At 31.4% G+C, this 21,748-nt stretch overlaps 7 protein-coding genes and 1 long non-coding RNA gene across 8 annotated transcripts; 4 read left to right on the top strand and 4 right to left on the bottom strand.

Annotated features, from left to right (window-relative positions):
* Positions 1 to 1,825: 1,825 nt before the first annotated feature.
* LOC128387125 (uncharacterized) lies at positions 1,826 to 3,290 on the top strand. The gene is made up of 3 exons (XR_008324961.1): positions 1,826 to 2,019; positions 2,957 to 3,062; positions 3,128 to 3,290. It is a non-coding gene; the product is annotated as an uncharacterized LOC128387125 (long non-coding RNA).
* Positions 2,392 to 2,919, top strand: LOC128387122 (glycerol kinase-like). The gene has a single exon (XM_053346282.1). It carries the CDS (start codon positions 2,476 to 2,478, stop codon positions 2,902 to 2,904), a length of 429 nt encoding a protein of 142 aa, XP_053202257.1. The 5' UTR covers positions 2,392 to 2,475; the 3' UTR covers positions 2,905 to 2,919.
* A 1,292-nt stretch (positions 3,291 to 4,582) lies between the features above and the next one.
* On the bottom strand, positions 4,583 to 6,207 carry LOC128387039 (uncharacterized). Its single transcript, XM_053346174.1, has 6 exons — positions 6,123 to 6,207; positions 5,926 to 6,059; positions 5,698 to 5,866; positions 5,497 to 5,631; positions 5,232 to 5,437; positions 4,583 to 5,166 (listed from the first exon to the last, which is right to left on the bottom strand). The coding sequence occupies exons 1-6, from the start codon at positions 6,205 to 6,207 to the stop codon at positions 4,729 to 4,731; spliced, it is 1,167 nt and encodes a 388-aa protein (XP_053202149.1). The 3' UTR covers positions 4,583 to 4,728.
* A 1,487-nt stretch (positions 6,208 to 7,694) lies between these two features.
* On the bottom strand, positions 7,695 to 9,363 carry LOC128387111 (uncharacterized). The gene is made up of 5 exons (XM_053346270.1): positions 9,163 to 9,363; positions 8,874 to 9,064; positions 8,442 to 8,814; positions 8,177 to 8,382; positions 7,695 to 8,111 (listed from the first exon to the last, which is right to left on the bottom strand). Exons 1-5 carry the CDS (start codon positions 9,248 to 9,250, stop codon positions 7,695 to 7,697), a joined length of 1,275 nt encoding a protein of 424 aa, XP_053202245.1. The 5' UTR covers positions 9,251 to 9,363.
* Positions 9,364 to 10,718: 1,355 nt separating this feature from the next.
* On the bottom strand, positions 10,719 to 12,749 carry LOC128387115 (uncharacterized). The gene is made up of 5 exons (XM_053346276.1): positions 12,435 to 12,749; positions 12,090 to 12,357; positions 11,662 to 12,031; positions 11,397 to 11,602; positions 10,719 to 11,330 (listed from the first exon to the last, which is right to left on the bottom strand). The coding sequence occupies exons 3-5, from the start codon at positions 11,993 to 11,995 to the stop codon at positions 10,911 to 10,913; spliced, it is 960 nt and encodes a 319-aa protein (XP_053202251.1). The 5' UTR covers positions 11,996 to 12,031; positions 12,090 to 12,357; positions 12,435 to 12,749; the 3' UTR covers positions 10,719 to 10,910.
* Positions 12,750 to 12,993: 244 nt separating this feature from the next.
* On the bottom strand, positions 12,994 to 16,345 carry LOC128387113 (uncharacterized). The gene is made up of 7 exons (XM_053346272.1): positions 15,607 to 16,345; positions 15,079 to 15,542; positions 14,907 to 14,981; positions 14,724 to 14,833; positions 14,257 to 14,629; positions 13,985 to 14,190; positions 12,994 to 13,917 (listed from the first exon to the last, which is right to left on the bottom strand). Exons 2-7 carry the CDS (start codon positions 15,164 to 15,166, stop codon positions 13,501 to 13,503), a joined length of 1,269 nt encoding a protein of 422 aa, XP_053202247.1. The 5' UTR covers positions 15,167 to 15,542; positions 15,607 to 16,345; the 3' UTR covers positions 12,994 to 13,500.
* LOC128387038 (glycerol kinase 2-like) lies at positions 16,055 to 16,832 on the top strand. Its single transcript, XM_053346173.1, is given in 4 exon segments — positions 16,055 to 16,074; positions 16,177 to 16,282; positions 16,353 to 16,450; positions 16,452 to 16,832. Coding segments are annotated over 4 exon segments (471 nt in total). The 3' UTR covers positions 16,699 to 16,832.
* A 2,742-nt stretch (positions 16,833 to 19,574) lies between these two features.
* LOC128386925 (prohibitin-2-like) lies at positions 19,575 to 21,651 on the top strand. The gene is made up of 6 exons (XM_053346039.1): positions 19,575 to 19,783; positions 19,875 to 19,956; positions 20,079 to 20,283; positions 20,355 to 20,648; positions 21,088 to 21,165; positions 21,281 to 21,651. The coding sequence occupies exons 1-6, from the start codon at positions 19,654 to 19,656 to the stop codon at positions 21,389 to 21,391; spliced, it is 900 nt and encodes a 299-aa protein (XP_053202014.1). The 5' UTR covers positions 19,575 to 19,653; the 3' UTR covers positions 21,392 to 21,651.
* The last annotated feature ends 97 nt before the right edge of the window (positions 21,652 to 21,748 follow it).

The following is a 21,748-nucleotide window of genomic DNA, read 5'->3' as shown; positions in this document are numbered from 1 at the left end:
ATCTCAATTTGAAGATATCTAATCCAACTTTTAGATTTTACACTTTCACATTCTTTGTACTTATAAACTCCCGAGGCGATTAATAAACAATCATGGACAATTGTGATTGCTCCCGAGGTGAGATTAATCCAAAGAGTTAATTGTGACACTGATAATATAAAGAAAGAAGCAAAATTAACGGAAAACACCCAAGTCCCAATGAAATTTAATCGTTTAAAGTAAAACTGATTAAGGAGAATGTGTTTTTGTTACGAATCCTTGTAATTTATAATCGAATTGGGCTCGATTGATTTAGAACCAAAAAATAATGATAAACTCAAGGCCTCAACGGCTTCACTTAATTGTTCAATTCTGGTTTTCGGTAATTCTTGATTCTGACATAATTGACAATTTAAATCACAATTTACATTTACGAGGATCATTAGAATGATACTTGTCATTGATTAACCTTGTGTTTCAGGTTAGAAAAATGATGAAAATAAATTCACTTCATAGCGAAAATACTTATGAATAAATTGAAATTGTTTTGAATGGACTGGCAATATCTTCATTCACTGAATACCGAACGTATTTCCGAGAAGAATATGCTAATTAATGAATATGTAAAAAGTGATTTGGTGACCAATTGACTTGCAATGTTTATCGACAGTATCATTTATTTCATTAAAATGTAGAACAAATAGATTCAAGTTCGGTAACATTTCAATTGTCTTGAACACCGAATCATTAGTTATGCATTTACGGTGAAGTCTGATCATAAGGTTCGCACAATCAGGAAACTTGACCAAAACACCATAACTAGTTTCAAAATACTTATTAATTTCACAATGAATTAGCAAATTAGTTTTCTCAAGGTTATTCATGAAATAACGCACTTGAAGGTCATTTGAAGAACTTTTTTACTTTACGACTAGGCTTGAGAAATTTCTAGTTTTCAAAAAGTTCTTCAAATGATATTCAAGTGCGTTATTATATGAATAACCTTTATGACCATGACCTTGAAATATCACAATTGCGTTTTGCACTTCCATGGACGAAATATGGACCCTATCGGTCAAGTAGTTTTTGAGTGAGCGGGAAAAGAAAACTAACAAAGTAGCTGAATAGCCCTGTATTTGAGAGAAGAATTAGTATCTGGATTTAGTTTAGATAATTAATATAAATACTTCCAAGTTCACATAACAAAGTCAAAGTTTCAAGATTTGGCATTTTCGCTCATATTCAACTTTTTCCAGTTTTCTTATAACTAAATTGTTCCATAAACTACAAAATGTCCATCAAAATGTAAAAAGAGTAATGAGTTTTAATTGAATCTTTTCATTAGAAAACTATAACTAGAAAATAGTCTACATAATTATCTAAATTGATTGATTACCTCTCAACATCAAAGAGTAATGAGGTAGCTCTAATTGGAGCTGGATTGCTGTTAATTACACAGAATACATGATGATTTTTAGCGACATTTAAATAAATTTGATTTTGATAGAAAAATCAACTTGAGTTTTGCATTGGTCGAGAAAATTGTGCAAGAAATTGATTGAAAAAATCACTTTATGATTTGATAGAAATATAGTTGTTCTTGTATTAAAAAATTCATCCAATGAGAACAATTAAATCAGAATTATTAATAGATATGATGTCCTAATTTTCCTAACTGTATAATGAACTTTGTCATAAGAAAATTGAGTTATCTCATCAGGGGAATTAAATCAAGGTGTAAACAAGTTATTGAAGGGCAAAAAAATCATAATCAGTAATAGATTGATTATTAAGCAATTTACTGGATCAATCAAGCTTATCATAATTGTTTCATCTTCTCTGTGTATTAACTTGCACAATATGTGTACAAAATGTACCTTCGGTAAAAGAAGCCTTAGAAAATGGTCGATTACTTATTGGAATAATTGATTCATGGCTACTCTGGAATCTCTGTGGTGTCCATTCGACCGATGTTACTAATGCGAGTCGAACTTTCCTTATGAACATTGAGACACTTGAGTGGGATCATTATCTTTGCGAGTGAGTAGTTTAAATTGTTAATCAAGATTATGTTTACCTTCAATTTCCTGTGATGATTTAATGACAAAATTGAGACAGAGCATATGGCTGGTACATCATGATGTCGAACGTTAATTCTGAGCAAGTTGAACAAACAAAATCAAATTTAACCTTTCATATTTTTTGATTGATTATTTGCATTTTCCTAATATCCGTTTTTTTATCTATTAATTGTTACAACAGAAAAGTATTCAAGATTCCGGTATCAATTTCATTTTTTTTGTGATTCTAATTGTCATATTTTTCTTAAATTGCTTTAGGTTATTGGTGATCAGCATTCAGCTTTAGTGGGTCACCAATGTCTCTCTCCTGGTCAGATTAAAAGTACTTATGGAACTGGATGTTTCATTTTACAAAATTGATAGAAAACCCGCTGTTTAAGCATTGGAAGGCAGTATTTCTGTTGTTGGTGCCTCAATGGTTTGTCTTCGGGACAATATTGGTTTAATTAATGATTTCAATGAAATCGAAAGTTTGGCAAATCAAGTTGAAGATTCTGGTGGCGTTTATTTTGTACCCGCATTTCAAGGTCTATTTGCACCTTACTGGGATCTTAATGCAAGCGGTTTGTTCATTGGTCTCTCTCAATTTACTCAAAAATCTCACTTGGTCCGAGCGATGTTGGAAAGTGTCGCTTTCCAAACGACTGATATTTTAGCTCTAATGAAACCTTCGCGTTCAGGATTAAAGGTCGACGGAGGAATGGCCGCAAATGATACTTTGTGCCAAATAATTTCTGATCTCAATAATGTTAAAGTTGTGAGACCTGCGAAAATTGAAGCGACCGCATTAGGATGCGCCATGATTTCAGGCCAAACTCTCTCTCTCTTTCATGTTTTTGATTGATTATTTGCATTTTACTAATATCCGTTTTTTTATCTGTTAATTGATACAACAGAAAAGTATTCAAGATTCCGGTATCAATTTTACCTAAAATACAATCATCAGCATCACACTTCGGTTTAATCAAATCTGGTTCTTTACAAGGGATTCCTTTCTCTGGTGTAAGTTAATTGCTTCAATTTTTTGTGATTTTCTGTCTAATTGTATTTTCCTTAAATTGCTTTAGGTTATTGGTGATCAGCACTCAGCTTTAGTGGGTCACCAATGTCTCTCTCCTGGTTAGATTAAAAGTACTTATGGAACTGGATGTCTCATTTTACAAAATTTAGGTTCACTTTCGGTGAAAAAAGTTCTGAGCGGAGTTTTAGCTGAAGCTAGAAAGTCACTAATATGAATGGATAAATATAAATAATATAAGAATATATGAATGAATATTAATATACACAAATAATTTGACTGGTGTAATGTTATTCTCTTTTTGTTTATTCATTGATAATCTCCGTTCCAAATTAGAAAATTGATGGATATGAATCATCACCGCGGAAATACTCATGAACAAACGGGTTATCGGTTTTGAAAGGACTGGCAATATCTTCATTCATATTGACTGATTCGTCCAAATCCTCTGTTGTTAAATAAGTAGACAGCGATTCTATGACCAGTTGTCTTGAAACGTCCATCGACTAAATTAAAGTAATCTGGGTCTTTCCTATCGTCTAAGGCTTGATAAACATTTTGAACAAATAGATTCAGCTTGGGTAACATTTCAATTAGCTCGATCATCAACGTATTATTTATGCATTTGTAGGCAACATCGATCATAAGATTCTTACAATAAGGAAACTTGGCCAATATACTTTTAAATAGCTGCGGGTATTTGAAATCGCGATCGTACTGATAATCATTCGAGAAATTGACCTTTATGATAAATGGAGTCGACAGTTAATGATAAACCAATGCAAATAAAAGATTAAGGAGAACTTACGATTCTTATTACTAAATCTTGGATGAATATAGGAAGAGCGGAAAGTTTTGGCTTCTTTTAGCATATCAATTCGCAAGTATAGACTTGGTAATTCGGGGAAAAGAGATAAAACTTGAAAAGTTGAAAATCTCATGTAAATAGTTAGAATTTTGAGTTTCAATTGAATTTTTCAGTAGAAATTAATTAAAATGGAATTAAAAAGAATAAAAATATTCTCTTACCTGTCGACAAAGTCAAAAGTTGTTTAAGATCCGCAAAATAATCAAATATATGCAATAAACAATCTTCAGGTAAATCATTCAATTCCATTACCACAAATCACTGATGTCTAATCGAGAATGAAGGTTGACAAAACGTCAAGTAAAAAGGTTAATTTGATTTTCGGTGTAATTGTGATTAGTGATAATTGAAGATTATATTTAAATGTCTATTGAATTGTGAACAGTTCATTTTTGCGATAAAAGGAGAAAAAAGTCGAAATTCCGATTGATCTTGATCTGAGTCAGTTTAGAAGTCAATAAACGAAGACAATTTCAAAATAGATCAGAGGGTCAGCAGTCCTTAAGTTAAAACCAATATGATAATAAGGTTTTGTATGAGTCGTGAAATTCAAGTGGACTGAATTAAATCAATTTATAAGCATTTAAGTCACCAACAAATCTTATTAAATATTAACAGAATCTAAGAACATGCCAGTAATGATACCTTAACTTATCTCGAATTGAAACCAAATAAATTTTAATACGATAAAGGATTAGTAACAATAGTTGCAGATAATTTGATTGACAGAAAAGTTTAGTTTGCTTATCTATTGATTATATATTAGTTTCCGTTGAGAAATTTTATGAAAATACGTTATCACAAAACAAACGACGAAAATACTTTTGTATGAATTGATTATCGGTGTTGAAAGGACTGGCGATATCTTCATTCACTGAATATCGAATTTTTTTGTGAAAAGAAACATCGATGACTGTGTAAAAAGCGATCCGACGACCAATTGACTTGCAATGTTTATCGACAGTATCAAAGTAAGCAGGGTCCTTCCAAGTGTCTTTTATGTCATCAATATGTAGAACAAAAAGATTCAAGTTCGGTAACATTTCAATTATCTTGAACACCGAATCATTCTCAGTGAATCCGTAGCGGATCCGAATCATAAGATTCTTACAATTGGGAAAGTTAGCCAATACACTTTTAAGCAGCTTACCGCAGTCGACATCTTCACCTGAATAAGGTGCTGGCTGAATGAAAAATCGCATTCTCTCACCTATTGTTAGCTGTGTAATAAATTGAATTGAATTAGTGGTAAAATAAAGATAAATAAAAGATTAGAGATACTTACGATGTCTAATGCCAAATCTTGGACATCCGGATGAATTCTGGAAGTAGGAAAAGCTTTGGCTTCTTCTCGCTGTTCAAAACTTAAGTGTAGACTTGGTAGTTCAGGGAAAAGAGATAAAACTTGAAGAGTTGAAGATTCAATGTCAATATTTCTTATTTTGAGTTGTTTCAAATTAATTTTCGGTTTAGGCCATTCAGGAGGTTCGACTAAATATAAGAATAAAAAAAATTAGTATCTGGATTTAGTTTATAATTAATATAAATACTTTCAGGTTCACATAACAAAGTCAAAGTTTCAAGATTTGGCATTTTCGCCATTAATCTTGCAAAAGAATCAGTAGCTTCAGGGTGCAAGGAAAATTTAGAGAAATCGACCAAAGCTTCAAAGTGTTTCAAATTGTCTCCAAATCCGAAGAAAAAAATCCGAATAAAACGTTTCGAATTCGACGAAAGATACTCCAAATTACCGCAATGTCTTACGACTTTATCGATGTGAGCATGGGGGTTAAGATTGAAGTAACTTTTGTAACATGGAGATTCATCCTTTAATCCAATCAACGTGTTCGAAGTCGATAAAACATTGATCGTTGCCTTGCACACACACTGTTGACCATCCACATTACTAGTTTTAAAATACTGATAAATTTCAAAATGGATTAGCAAATTAGTTTTCTCCTCTAAAATAATCGACTTACCTTAAGATTTGGTAAAAGTTTAGAAACGTTTACTTTCTCAACAAATCTTAAGTCGTTGGTGTAGACAGAATGATAAGATGAATGAATGCATGAAGTTTCATAAATATGATAAACCTCATTTTTAGGTATTTCGTCTGAGAAATAAGAAAAAGAAACATAATTTAACTTTTCCAATGATCGGCATGAAGACAACTCACCTTCGAATCCTTCCAAATGTAATTCTCGAACTTTTACGAGTTTCCTTTTAACCAAATTGTTCCATAAACGACAAACTACAAACATCAAAACTTCAATTAAGTTCATTTTACCAAAGAAAACAATTAGAAAAAGACAGAAATATTTTCTTACCTGTCGACAGAATACAAAGTTGTTTAAAACAATCAATATAATCAAATATATACGATAAACAATCGTAAGGTAAATCATTTAATTGCATCGTGATAAATGTCCGATTGACCATCAGGGTTGACAAAAACTCTAAAAAATGATACTTGATTGGGAATAATTAACTTTTGGTCTATTGGAAAACTACCAAGTGTAAAAATGATAAGAGTTTTAACAATCAAAAATTAAAAGCGTTATGATAAAAAGTGATTAGCCCAGACAAAGCGAAATTAAGTTAATTAGCTTGAAACTCGTTTACGATTTTGAATGAGCCGCGAAATTCAAGAAGATTGAATGAAATCTTATTAAATCTAAGAAATTAATTAAGTTGTGAATAAGGAATTACAAGCTATTGTTTATTATTAATATTTTAGAATTGCGATGTTTATTGCACAGAATACATTAATTTTCTCGCGACATTTAAATGAATTTGATTTTTTTTTGATAGAAAAATCAACTTTACTTTTGTATTGGCCGAGAAAATTGAAGAGCAAAGAATTGATCGGTAAAAGAAGCCTTAGAAAATGGTCGATTACTTATTGGAATAATTGATTCATGGCTACTCTGGAATCTCTGTGGTGTCCATTCGACCGATGTTACTAATGCGAGTCGAACTTTCCTTATGAACATTGAGACACTTGAGTGGGATCATTATCTTTGCGAGTGAGTAGTTTAAATTGTTAATCAAGATTATGTTTACCTTCAATTTCCTGTGATGATTTAATGACAAAATTGAGACAAAGCATATGGCTGATTCATCATGATGTCGAACGTTAATTCTGAGCAAGTTGAACAAACAAAATCAAATTTAACCTTTCATATTTTTTGATTGATTATTTGCATTTTACTAATATCCGTTTTTTTATCTGTTAATTGATGCAACAGAAATTCAGTAGTATTCAAGATTCCGGTATAGATTTTACCTTAAATACAATCATGAGCATCACACTTTGGTTTAATCAAATATAGTTCTTTACAAGGGATTCCTGTCACTGGTGTAAGTTGATTAATTTCATTTTTTGTGATTTTCTGTCTAATTGTATAATATTTTTCTTAAATTGCTTTAGGTTATTGGTGATCAGCATTCAGCTTTAGTGGGTCACCAATGTCTCTCTCCTGGTCAGATTAAAAGTACTTATGGAACTGGATGTTTCATTTTACAAAATTGATAGAAAACCCGCTGTTTAAGCATTGGAAGGCAGTATTTCTGTTGTTGGTGCCTCAATGGTTTGGCTTCGGGATAATATTGGTTTAATTAATAATTTCAATGAAATCGAAAGTTTAGCAAATCAAGTTGAAGATTCTGGTGGAGTTTATTTTGTACCCGCTTTGCAAGGTCTATTTGCACCTTACTGGTATCTCAATGCAAGCGGTTTGTTCATTGGTTATCTTTGTTTCAGATTAGAAAATTGATGGATATGAATCTTTATACAGCGGAAATACTTATGAACAAATGGGTTATCGGTCTTGAAAGGACTGGCGATATCTTCATTCACTGAATATCGAATTTTTTTGTGGAAATCAACATCAATGACTATGTAAAAAGCGACTCGACGACCAATTGACTTGCAATGTTTATCGACAGTATCAAAGTAATCAAGGTCCTTCCAAGTGCCATTTATGTCATCAATATGTAGAACAAATAGATTCAAGTTTGGCAACATTTCAATTATCTTGAACACCATTTCTTTATCAGTGAATCCGAAACGTATCCAAATCATAAGATTCTTACAATTGGGAAAGTTGGCCAATACACTATTAATCAGCTTACCGCAGTGGACAACTTCCGCTGCCTCTATTGGCTTTGTAATAAATTGAATCGAATTAGTGGTAAAAAAAGATAGATAAAAGATTAGATAAAACTTACGACTTCTAATACCAAATCCTGGACGTTTGGATGAATTCTGGAAGTTGAAAAAGCTTTGGCTTTTCCTTGATATGCAAAACTTAAGTAGAGACTTGGTAGTTCTGGGAAAAGAGATAAAACTTGAAGAGTTGAAGATTCAATGTCAATACTTTCTATGCTGAGTTGTTTCAAATTCATTTTCGGTGCAGGCCCTTTAAGAGGTTCGACTAAATATTAGAGAAAAAAATTAGTATGTGAATTTAATTCAAATTATCGATATAAATACTTTCAGGTTCTTCAAACAAAGACAAAGTTTCAAGATTTGGCATTTTCGCCATTATTCTTTCAAAAGAATCAGAAGCTCCAGGGTGAAAATAAAATCCAGAGAAATCTTCCAAAGCTTCAAAGTGTTTCAAATTGTCTCCAAATCTGGAGAAAAAACTTCGAATAAAATGTTTAAATCCGGACGAAAGGTACTCCAAATTACCACAATGTCTTACGACTTCATCGATGTGAGCATGGGGAATAAAACTGAAGTTACTTTTGTAACATGAAGATTCACCCTTCAGTCCAATCAATGTGTTCGAAGTCGATAAAACATTGATCGTTGCCTTGCACATACAGTGTTGACCATCCAAATAGTAACTAGTTTCAAAATACTGATTGATTTCACAATGGATTAGCAAATTAGTTTTCTCCTCTAAAATAATCAACTCACCTTTAGATTTGGTAACAGTTTAGAAACATTCACCTTCTCAAAGAACTTCAGGTCATTCGTGTAGATATGGTTGTAAGATGAACATTCTAGAGCATCAAAATACCAAGAATACTCACCATCGCATTGTATTAAATGTAAATATTGAACTTTTTTCAGTTGACTTTTAACCAAATTATTCCATAGACTACAAACTGTCCATCAAAATGTAAAAAGAATAATGAGTTTCAATTGAATTTTTCAGTAGAAATTAATTAGAATGGAATTAAAAAGAATAAAAATATTCTCTTACCTGTCGACAAACTCAAAAGTTGTTTAAGATCCGGAAAATAATCAAATATATGCAATAAACAATCTTCAGGTAAATCATTCAATTCCATTGCCACAAATCACTGATATCTAATTGAGAATTAAGGTTGACAAAACGTCAAATAAAAAGGTTAATCATCCTACAATTAGAATCACAATGATAACAAGATTTGAGCAACGAAACTCAAATGGTTGAAGGTAATCAATTTAGATCTGTTTCAATTACATTCACCGTTAAAATTTGAATCAAGATTGGATACATTTAAATGTAATAATCAGAAAAACTAGATTAGATTAGTAGATTAATTGTTGTAAGATAAATATCAGAGAAAGTGAACATTCAATTTAATCCAATGGATAATGGAAATTAATTTAACGGATTTTATAAGTTTTAACAATCAATTGTCAAGTTAGCCAATTAAAGTGTAATTTTATTAACGTCTCAATCTCAAGATAATAATGAAATTTGGTTTGTATTTAAAATTGTACAAATGATTAACTTTGATTGACTGTTTACAAAGACATTGCTAGTAGCAGGATTAGTGTTTAATTGTTAGATATTAATTCGATTCTCGGTGTAATTGTGATAAGTGATAATCGAAGATAATATTTAATGTCTATTGAATTGTGAATAAACGTCATAAACATGATTATCATGTTCATTTTCGCGATAAAATGAGAAAAAAGTCGTAATCAAACTTGATCTTGATGAATGATTAATTTTAATCAATTAGATCTCAACTCTAGGTAATTTGTTTTTCTTTCTCCAATGTCTTTTATGTTTTATCTTCAAAAATCGTCTAAAGCTGGTGATCTTAATGATCGATCAGATATTCCTGGTCTTCAAGCGCATCATGATAAAATGATGAGAGAAGTAAATAAACGAAGACAATTAGCTTTAGATAAGCCTCATGATGGTGCAGGATCATCAAGTTTCATTGACAAAACAATTAAACCTCACATGGATCCAGCAGAAGAGCAGGAAGGGCTACGAATACTTTTAATATTTGCACGAGCTATTTACAGTTCATCTCTTCCCTATCAGAAGTCATCAGAGAAGTCAATAAACGAAGACAATTTCAAAATAGATCAGAGGGTCAGCAGTCCTAAAGTAAAAACTAATATAATAATAAGATTGATATCATTTTTCAACAATTGTTGAAATCTTAAGATTTCAACAAGTAATTAAATCAATGCAATTAACTGAAGACCCGGGCGACGTTTAAGATTTTGTATGAGTCGCGAAATTCAAGTGGACTGAATTAAATCAATTTATAAGCATTTAAGTCACCAATAAAATCTTATTAAATATTCACAGAATCTAAGAATAGCCCAGTAATGATACCTTAACTCATCTCGAATTGAAACTAAATTAATATTAATACGATAAAGGATTGAAAGGAGGACTGGTCATTTCAAAAGACATTGGATATCAATTGATCTTTACAACTGAATTATCTTTGCTAGTACAAAAAGTAATAAACTTTATTATTATTTTCAATAAGTTTGAAATTGATCAAGGAAATAAAGATTGGTAAATTGATTGTTGAAATAACTTTAAGATTCATGTTCTGAGTGATTTTTACACATAAACCTCAGAGGATCAAAAGATTCGAATTATAAAATTTAAGTTGTTAGTAACAATAGTTGCAGATAATTTGATTGATAGAAAAGTTCAGTTTGTTTATCTATTGATTATATCTGTGTTTCCGCTGAGAAATTTTATGAAAATTAAATTTCACGACGAAAATACTTATATATGAATTGATTTTCGGTGTTAAAAGGATTGGCGATATCTTCATTCACTGAATATCGAATTTTTTTGTGAAAATCAACATCAATGACTGTGTAAAAAGCGACTCGACGACCAATTGACTTGCAATATTTATCGACAGTATCAAAGTAACCAGGGTCCTTCCAAGTGCAAAGTATGCCATCAACATGTAGAACAAAAAGATTCAAGTTCGGTAACATTTCAATTATCTTGAACACCGAAACATTCTCGGTGAATCCATTTTCGAGCCAAATCATAAGATTCTTACAATTGAGAAAGTTGGCCAATACACTTTTAATCAGCTCACCGCAGTCGACATCTTCCTCTGCTTGTAGTCCTTGCTGTGCGTATAAGAGAGGTGATTCAAGTACTGTTTGCTGTGTAATAAATTGAATTGAATTAGTGGTAAACCAAAGGAAATGAAAAGATTAGATAGAACTTACGATTTCTAATGCCAAATCTTGGACATCCGGATGAATTCTGGAAGTAGGAAAAGCTTTGGCTTCGCCTTGTTGTTTGAAACTTAAGTGTAGACTTGGTAGTTCAGGGAAAAGAGATAAAACTTGAAGAGGGGAAGATTCAATGTCAATATATTCAATTTTGAGTTGTTTCAAATTCATTTTCGGTGTAGGCCATTTAGGAGGTTCGACTAAATATTAGAAAAAAAAATTAGTATCTGGATCTAGTTTAAATAATTAATATAAATACTTTCAGGTTCACATAACAAAGTCAAAGTTTCAAGATTTGGCATTTTCGCCATTATTCTTGCAAAAGAATCAGTAGCTCCAGGGTACAAAGAAAATTTAGAGAGATCTACCGAAGCTTCAAAGTGTTTCAAATTGTCTCCAAATGAGAAGAAAAAACTCCGAATAAAATGTTTCGATCCCGACGAAAGATACTCCAAATTACCACAATGTTGCACTATTGCATCGACGTGAACACGGGAATCTAGAGTGAATTCACTTTTGTAACATGGAGATTGACCCGATAATCCAATCAGCGTATTGGAACTTGATAAAACATTGATCATTGCCTTGCACATACACTTTTGACCTTTTGAATAACTAGTTCTAAAATACTGACAAATTTCAAAATGGATTAGTAAATTAGTTTGTCCTCTAAAATAAGCGACTTACTTTAAGATTTGGTAAAAGTTTAGAAACGTTCACTTTCTCAATAAATCCAAAGTCGTTGGTGTAGACAGAATGATGAGGGGGATAATTGCGTGAGACATAAATGTGATAAACCTTATTTTTAGTAATTTCTTCTGAGAATAAAGAAAAAGAAACATAATTGTACTTTTCTAATGATCGACATGAAGATAACTCACCATCAGATTCTTCAAATGTAATTCTCGAACTTTTTCCAGTCTCCTTTTAACCAAATTGTTCCATAAACGACAAACTACAAACATCAAAACATCAATTAACTTCATTTTACCAAAGAAAACAATATGGAAAAAGACAGAAATATTCTCTTACCTGTCGACAGAATACAAAGTTGTTTAACACAATCAATATAATCAAATACATGAAATAAAAAATCGTCAGGTAAATCATTTAATTGCATCGTGATAAATATCCGATTGACGATCAGGTTGACAAAAACTCTAAAAAATGATACTTGATTGGGAATAATTAACTTTTGGTCTATTGGAAAACTACCAAGCGTAAAAATGATCAGAGTTTTGACAATCGAAAATTAAAATCGTTATGATAACAAGTTATTAGGCCTGCAAAGCGAAATTAAGTTAATTAGCTTAAACTCGTTTCAGATTTTGTATGAGCCGCGAAATTCAAGTAGACTGAATGAAATCTGATCATAAGAAAAGTTAAGTCATGAATAAGAAATTACTTGCTATTTTTATTAATATTTTTATATCAACTATTAATAATTGTGATGTTTATTACATAGAAAACATGGAAAAATTTTCTAGCGACATGTAAATGAATTTGATTATCCTTCTGATATAAAATCAACTCAAATTGTTTTCAATAATTCAATGTTTTCATTTAATCATTCACCTGGTCATGGTGATCATTTGGTCTGATGGAAGAACCCGTCAAATTGTCGACGATTTTCTCGATCAAACTCCTAATCGTGATTTCAATTTCTACAAGGTAAATTAATCTCTCAATCTTTAGTCTCCATATAATGAGCATACATATAATCTTTAATCTTTAATCATAGGAATTAACTGTGATCATTTAATGACAAAATTGAGACAAAGCATATGGCTGATACATCCTGATGTCGAACGTTAATTCTGATCAAGTTGAACAAACAAAATCAAATTTAACCTTTCAATTTTAACTTTTTGATTGATTTATTAATGGTGGAGTTTATTTTGTACCCGCTTTTCAAGGTCTAATTGCACTCGGTACGAGCGATATTTTAGTTCTAATGAAACCTCCGCGTTCAGGATTAAAGGTTGACGGAGGAATGGCCGCAAATTACACTTTATGATAAATATTAATATTTACAGATAATTTGCTTGGTGTAATGTTATTCTCTTTTTGTTTATTCATTGATTATCTTTCTTCCAGATTAGAAAATTGATGGATAAGAATGTCTTTCACTGCGGAAATACTTATGGATGAATAGGTTCTCGGTTTTGAAAGGATTGGCAATATCTTCATTATGTGAATACTCAATGATTCGTCCAAATCCTTTGTTCTTGAATAAGAAGATAGCGATTCTGCGACCAGTTGAATTGAAATGTCTATCGACTGAATTAAAGTAATCCGGATCTTTCCAATCATCTAAGGCTTGATAAACATTTTGAACAAATAGATTCAGCTTGGGTAACATTTCAATTATCTCGATCATCATCTTATTATTTATGTATTTGTAGGCAACATCGATCATAAGATTCTTACAATTAGGAAACTTGGTCAAAATACTTTTAAACAAATGTGGGTATTTGAAATCGCGATCGTACTGATAATCATTCATGAAATTGTCCTGTATGATAAATAAAGTGAACAGTTAATAAAAAACCAAGGTAAATAAAAGATTAAGGAGAACTTACGATTCGTATTACTAAATCTTGGACACTCGGATGAATATCCGAAGTAGGAAAAGTTTGAACTTCTTTTAACATATCAATTCGCAAGTAGAGACTAGGTAATTCAGGGAAAAGAGATAAAACTTGAAAAGTCGAAGATCCCATGTAAAAATTTAGAATTTTGAGCTGTTTCAAATTTATTTTCGGTGTAGGCCAACAGCGAGGTTTGACTAAATATTAGAGAAAAAAAATTAGTACGTGAATCGCATTCAGACAATCAAAATATTAATAATTACTTTCAGAGTCATATAACAAAGTCAAAGTTTCAAGATTTGGCATTTTCGCCAATATTCTTGCAAAAGAATCAGAAGCTCCATGGTAAAAAGAAAATCCAGAGAGATCTACCAAAGCTTCAAAGTGTTTCAAATTGTCTCCAAATGAGAAGAAAAAACTCCAAATAAAAGGTTTCGACTCCGACGAAAGATATTCCAAATTACCACAATGTTGCACTATTTCATCGATGTCAACACCACGAGGGCAAATGCGAGCCTTACTTCCGCAACATGGAGTGCGCCCCGATAATCCAATCAACGTGTTCGAAGTCGATAAAACATTGATTACAGCCTTGCACATACACTGGTTATTGTCGTAATAATTTACTGTAAAAAACTAGTAAATTTCAGGATGGATTAGAAAACGTTTTCTTCTTACATGTAAATAATCAAAATATAAATTAATTTGTCCTCTAAAATAAGCGACTTACTTTGAGATTTGGTAAGAGTTTAGAAACATTTACTCTCTCAAGTAATCCAATGTTACATGTGTAGACATGATTTTTAGATGAATATTTCCTAGAGTCAGAATAGTGAGTCGCTAATTAAAAGAATAAAGAAAAAAAAACAGAATTAATTTAAACCTTTCAATGATCGAAATGACAATAGCTCACCGAAAGATACATCCAAATGTAAATATTGAACTTTTTTCAGTCTCCTTTTAACTAAATTGTTCCATCCACTACAAACTGTTCATCAAAATGTATTAATAATAAAAAGAATGATGAGTTTCATTTGAATATTTTCAGTAAAAACAATTAGAAAAATATAAAAATATTCTCTTACCTGTCGACAAAGTCAAAAGTTGTTTAAGTTCCGGAAAATAATCAAATATATACGATAAACAATCGTTAGGTAAATCATTTAGTTGCATTTTCACAAATCAGAAATATCCATTTGAGAATCAGGGTAGACTAAAACTTGAAATAATTGAACTTCTATGAAGATAATCAACTTAAGAGTAATTGGAAAACAATCAACTGTAATGGTGATCAAAGGCTCAACCATCATACAATTAAAAGCTTTTAGCAAAGAGTAATAAGCTATTAATCTTTGGCTTTTAGTCCTGTGACCTGAGATTCGACCCGCGAAATTCATGTGGTTGAAGGTAATCATTTTCGATCTGTTTCAGTTATTAATACATTCACTCAATAAATTCACTTATTAACTCCAAAAATTTATTATTTTCTAATTTCTTCTGATTGTTGTTTCTCAAATGGTTGATCCTCTTTTTTAGGTGTAACCATAATCTATTGAGAAAAATTGGATTAGTAAATGATAATTGAAGCTCTTTAATTGTAGAGTATTTCAAACCTTGTTGGTAAAAGGATTCGTCTTGATTCTTGGCTTGGATTGAATTTCTAATTGTCGACTGATCTTCTTTGACTTTTTCATTATTCGTATGATCACAAGCATCACTCGAATGAAATATAAATTGTAAACATGGTAGAAAATACAAATTGAATTAATCAGGTAAAGAGCATAGAAACTAATTGGATTGTTACTGGAACCATTATTATCCTGAGATTCAACTAATACATGCAAATGATTACAAATTAGTCAATTTAAATCTTCAAATGACCAAATATCATTAAAATAATAGTCTACCTGATGATGAATTGTTAATAATAATTCAATGTCTTTATTTAATCTTTAAACTTCTAATCGTGATTTCAATTTCTACAAGGTCAATCAATCTTTAATCTTTAATCATAGGAATTAACTGTAATTATTTAATGACAAAATTGGCTGATACATCATGATGTCGAACATTAATTCTGAGCAAGTTGAACAAACAAAATCATATTTAACCTTCCATACTTTTTGATTGATTATTTGCATTTTACTAATATCCGTTTTTTTATCTGTTAATTGTTACAACAGAAAAGTATTCAAGATTCCGGTATCAATTTTACCTAAAATACAATCATCGGCATAACACTTTGGTTTAATCAAATCTGGTTCTTTACAAGGGATTCCTGTCACTGGTGTAAGTTGATTGATTTCATTTTTTGTGATTTTATGATTCTAATTGTCATATTTTTCTTAAATTGCTTTAGGTTATTGGTGATCAGCATTCAGCTTTAGTGGGTCACCAATGTCTCTCTCCTGGTCAGATTAAAAGTACTTATGGAACTGGATGTTTCATTTTACAAAATTGATGAAAAACCCGCTGTTTATGCGTTAGAAGGCAGTATTGCTGTTGTTGGTGCCTCAATGGTTTGGCTTCGGGATAATATTGGTTTAATTAATGATTTCAATGAAATCGAAAGTTTGGCAAATCAAGTTGAAGATTCTGGTGGCGTTTATTTTGTACCCGCTTTTCAAGGTCTATTTGCACCTTACTGGGATCTTAATGCAAGCAGTTTGTTCATTGGTTATCTTTGTTCCAGATTAGAAAATTGATGGATATGAATCTTTTCCACAGCGGAAATACTTATGAACAAATGAGTTATCGGTTTTGAAAGGACTGACAATATCTTCATTCAATGAGTTCCGAATGATTCGTCCAAATCCTTTGCTGTAAAATAAGTAGATAGCAATTCTGCGACCAGTTGACTTGAAATGTCTATCAACTAAATTACGGGGCGTTTTTTTTATCCACTACGGCTATTTCACTGAATATCGCCGGAACCAAAAGTCATATGAATGTCAGACTTGACCAGAGGACTGAACAGAATTGAAGCGCTCGACCCTATGATTTTCAAGGTCATTATGGTCATTTCCCGATGGACGCGTTCAAAGGTCATTTTAAGGTCTTTGTGTGAAAGAGCACAAAAAGTTACACATAAGTCTTGGGTTTGATGATATTCCGTCAAACAGCAGCTGAGATACAGATCTTTTAATCCTTTCATCACAAGCACTTCAAAATTAAATTTGAGGGGTTATTTGATTCGCTCTTTCACACAAAGACCTTAAAATGACCTTTAAATGCTACCTTCGTTAAATGACCTCAATGACCGCGAAAATCGTAGGGTCGAGCGCTTCAATTCTGTTCAGTCCTCTGGTCAAGTCTGACATTCATATGACTTTTGATTTCGGAGATATTCAGTGAAATAGCCGTAGTGGGTAAAAAAACGCCCTGTATAATAATCTGGATCTTCTCTATTGTCTAAAGGTTGATATACATTTTGAACAAATAGATTCAAATTGGGTAACATTTCAATTATCTCGATCACTAACTTATTATTTATGCATTCGGTGGCAACATTGATCATAAGATTCTTACAATTAGGAAACTTGATCAATATACTTTTAAACAGTTTTGGATATTCAATATCACGATCATCGTACTCATACTCATCAAAAAAATCGTCCTGTATGATAAATGGAGTTAACAGTTAATAAAAATCAAGGTAAATAAAAGATTAAGGAGAACGTACGATCATCATCTTATTATTTATGTATTTGTAGGCAACATCGATCATAAGATTCTTACAATTAGGAAACTTGGTCAAAATACTTTTAAACAAATGTGGGTATTTGAAATCGCGATTGTACTGATAATCATTCATGAAATTGTCCTGCATGATAAATGGAGTGAACAGTTAATAAAAAACCAAGGTAAATAAAAGATTAAGGAGAACTTACGATTCTTCAGAATGATAAGCGTCCATTAATCTTAACTCCATTCACCTCTTTTCTTTTTGAGGAGAGGTGAAAGGTTAATCCTTTTTATAGCTTCTTAAATGGAGTTGTAAAAGGTGGACAACATCAAATTGACTTTAGAATTTTGATTGAGTTGATTGAAGTGTTTATTTTCTTGATTATATCTACTAAGTCGCACAAAAATCCTTTCCCCTTTCGAAAGGATTTACTTAATTCACTTTTGATGATTTAAACTTTAGTAATCTGATTATTTTGCTTTTCTAGCTTTCAAAATCTTTCCACAATTATTGCACAAAAAATTTCCTTAACTCTCTTCTTTACTTAGGTGAATCCATCGCCAAGGATCCTGGTTACCTCAAGCTTAGGAAGATTCGAGCTGCCCAACAAATCGCAAAGACGGTCAGTTAATCGTTCTAATTATCTCCATTTTTTTAGATCAATTTCCTCTGACTGTTGTTTGCTCAAATGATTGGTCCTCTTTTTTAGGTGTAACCATAATCTATTGAGAAAAATTGGATTAGTAAATGATAATTGAAGCTCTTTAATTGTAGAGTATTTCAAACCTTGTTGGTAAAAGGATTCGTCTTGATTCTTGGCTTGGATTGAATTTCTAATTGTCGACTGATCTTCTTTGACTTTTTCATTATTCGTATGATCACAAGCATCACTCGAATGAAATATAAATTGTAAACATGGTAGAAAATACAAATTGAATTAATCAGGTAAAGAGCATAGAAACTAATTGGATTGTTACTGGAACCATTATTATCCTGAGATTCAACTAATACATGCAAATTATTACAAATTAGACAATTTAAATCTTCAAATGACCAAATATCATTAAAATAATAGTCTACCTGATGATGAATTATCTAATTTGTTGATTGATTTACTCTCAACATGCTCTAAGATCATGGCAAATATTGAATTAATTCTGATTACCAATAATATTATCTCAATCTGAAGATATCTAATCCAACTTTTAGATTTTACACTTTCACATTCTTTGTACTTATAAACCCCCGAGGCGATTAATAAACAATCATGGACAATTGTGATTGCTCCCGAGGTGAGATTAATCCAAAGAGTTAATTGTGACACTGATAATATGAAAAATGAAACAAAATTAACGGAAAACACCCAAGTCCCAATGAAATTCAATCGTTTAAAGTGAAACTGATTTAGAAGAATGTGTTTTTGTAACGAATCCTTGTAATTTTTAATCGAATTGGGTTCGATTGATTTAGAACCGAAAAATATTGATAAACTCAAGGCCTCAACGGCATCACTTAATTGTACAATTCTGGTTTTCACTTGGTCACTTGATTCTGACATTATTGACAATTTAAATCACAATTTACATTTACAGTTAACGTTGACCATTAGAATGATAATATGAAAATGATAAATGTAATGACCAGCAAAACTTACGAGATGCCCGAGAGGTTAAAGGTGAATAAGATCTTATGCTCTAAATTGATTCTTAAAGTTAGTTCAGATGTTAATTTCTAAACTAGAAAAGTTAAATTACAAGACATTTAAGAAAATCACCAGTTATAAGTGAAACCAATTAAAAATTCGTGAATTTGACTTACACATTAAAATGAATTGAGTTGTTTTTTTTTCTTCGTCCCAAGATGGCGGCACTTAGAAGGAAAAATGTGCAATCACATTGAGATTATTTCATTTGGTAAAAGTGTTTGTTTGTTTGAAATATTTTGTCCTTGATTAAATTTAATTAGCTAATTAAAAATGTCTCAACAATTTGCAGATATGGCCAATAAATTTGGCAAAGGTGGTCCTAAAGGTCTTGGTCTTGGTTTGAAGCTTTTAGCAGCTACTGGTGCTTTAGGTTATGGTCTAACTAAATCAGTCTACACCGGTGAGATTTTTTTTTCCTCTTTTTGTTTCCCATGTGGTTTCATTTAGTTAATTGTCTAATTAATTGTGACATTGGTTAAATTGTTATACAGTTGAAGGAGGTCACCGTGCCATCATTTTCAGTCGATTAGGTGGTATTCAAAATGAAATCTATCCTGAAGGTCTTCATTTTAGGTAAGATTCTTTTCTTTGAAAGTGAAACCGATTTTTTTTTCCATTTCGTTTTGATGAATGGAATGTTTCTCATTTTCTTCTCTATTAAATAATTTTTTCCTTGTTTTAAATTCTCTTTACAGAATACCTTGGTTTCAATATCCAATCATTTACGACATTCGATCACGGCCCAGAAAAATTTCTTCACCAACTGGTAGCAAAGATTTACAAATGGTCAATATTTCATTAAGAGTCTTGGCTCGACCTGACGCTGTCAAGTTACCGGAAATGTACAGAATGTTAGGAACCGATTATGATGAAAGAGTTTTACCATCAATCTGTAATGAGGTAATTTGATTATAAGAAAAAAAGTTTATCTCTTTTTGTCCACAATTATAATGTGACTGATTTAATTTCAGGTTCTTAAAAGTGTTGTGGCCAAATTCAATGCATCCCAGTTGATTACACAGCGTCAGCAAGTATCACTTCTTGTTCGTAAGGAGCTTATAGACCGAGCCAAAGATTTCAATATTATTCTGGATGATGTTTCATTGACTGAATTAAGTTTCAGTAAGGAATATGCTGCTGCTGTTGAATCTAAGCAAGTCGCCCAACAGGAAGCTCAACGAGCCGCATTCATCGTTGAACAAGCCAAACAAGAGAGACAACAGAAGATCGTTCAAGCGGAGGGAGAAGCCGAATCTGCTCTTATGATATCCTTTTCATACTTTTCACAATTTATCTCTAATATTTTATTCTTTCCCTTATATTTGAAGCATTTTAATGATGAAAAACTTGAAGAAGGCGAACTAGTATATCTTCAGAATGATAAGCGTCCATTAATCTTAACTCCATTCACCTCTTTTCTTTTTGAGGAGAGGTGAAAGGTTAATCCTTTTTATAGCTTCTTAAATGGAGTTGTAAAAGGTGGACAACATCAAATTGACTTTAGAATTTTGATTGAGTTGATTGAAGTGTTTATTTTCTTGATTATATCTACTAAGTCGCACAAAAATCCTTTCCCTTTCGAAAGGATTTACTTAATTCACTTTTGATGATTTAAACTTTAGTAATCTGATTATTTTGCTTTTCTAGCTTTCAAAATCTTTCCACAATTATTGCACAAAAAATTTCCTTAACTCTCTTCTTTACTTAGGTGAATCCATTGCCAAGGATCCTGGCTACCTCAAGCTTAGGAAGATTCGAGCTGCCCAACAAATCGCAAAGACGGTCAGTTAATCGTTCTAATTATCTCCATTCATTTTCTAAGATCAATTTTATCGATTCTTTTGCTTTTCATGATCATGTTAAACTTAAATTTCTTTCTCTTCTTCCTGATCTTTAGGTCGCTAGTTCACAAAACAAGGTTTATCTCAACTCTGGTTCTCTTATGCTCAATATTGCTGATAAGGAATATGACATTACAGCTGATACAATTAAACCTGGTAAAAAATAATGGAACCTTGTCAAATGTTAGATGTTAATTGATATAAAAAACGATCACAATCAAAGAAACAAAAAAAAATAATAGTCTATTCATCTTTAGTTTACCAAGAAACTTACACATACACACAAAAAAATTAACTGTTGTATTTCCTACCACTTAATTGTCAATTAAACACTTTTTTCGTCTAATTCTTCCATTATTGTAAAACATTAATTGTGTCAATTCTTAGATTTAGTTTCTGCCAATTAAATTTTCTAATTAATTTTAAATCTCTACAAATCTTATCCTTTTAATTGCACGAAATTATTCATCGATGATAAATAATGAATAATGAATAATGAATAGTTAAAAATGGAAAAAAAATCA

The sequence above is a fragment of the Panonychus citri genome, unplaced genomic scaffold, assembly GCF_014898815.1.
Source record: "Panonychus citri isolate SS breed McGregor unplaced genomic scaffold, ASM1489881v1 Contig00077, whole genome shotgun sequence".
Taxonomy (NCBI): domain Eukaryota; kingdom Metazoa; phylum Arthropoda; class Arachnida; order Trombidiformes; family Tetranychidae; genus Panonychus; species Panonychus citri.
This window is presented reverse-complemented; position numbering and strand designations above follow the sequence as displayed.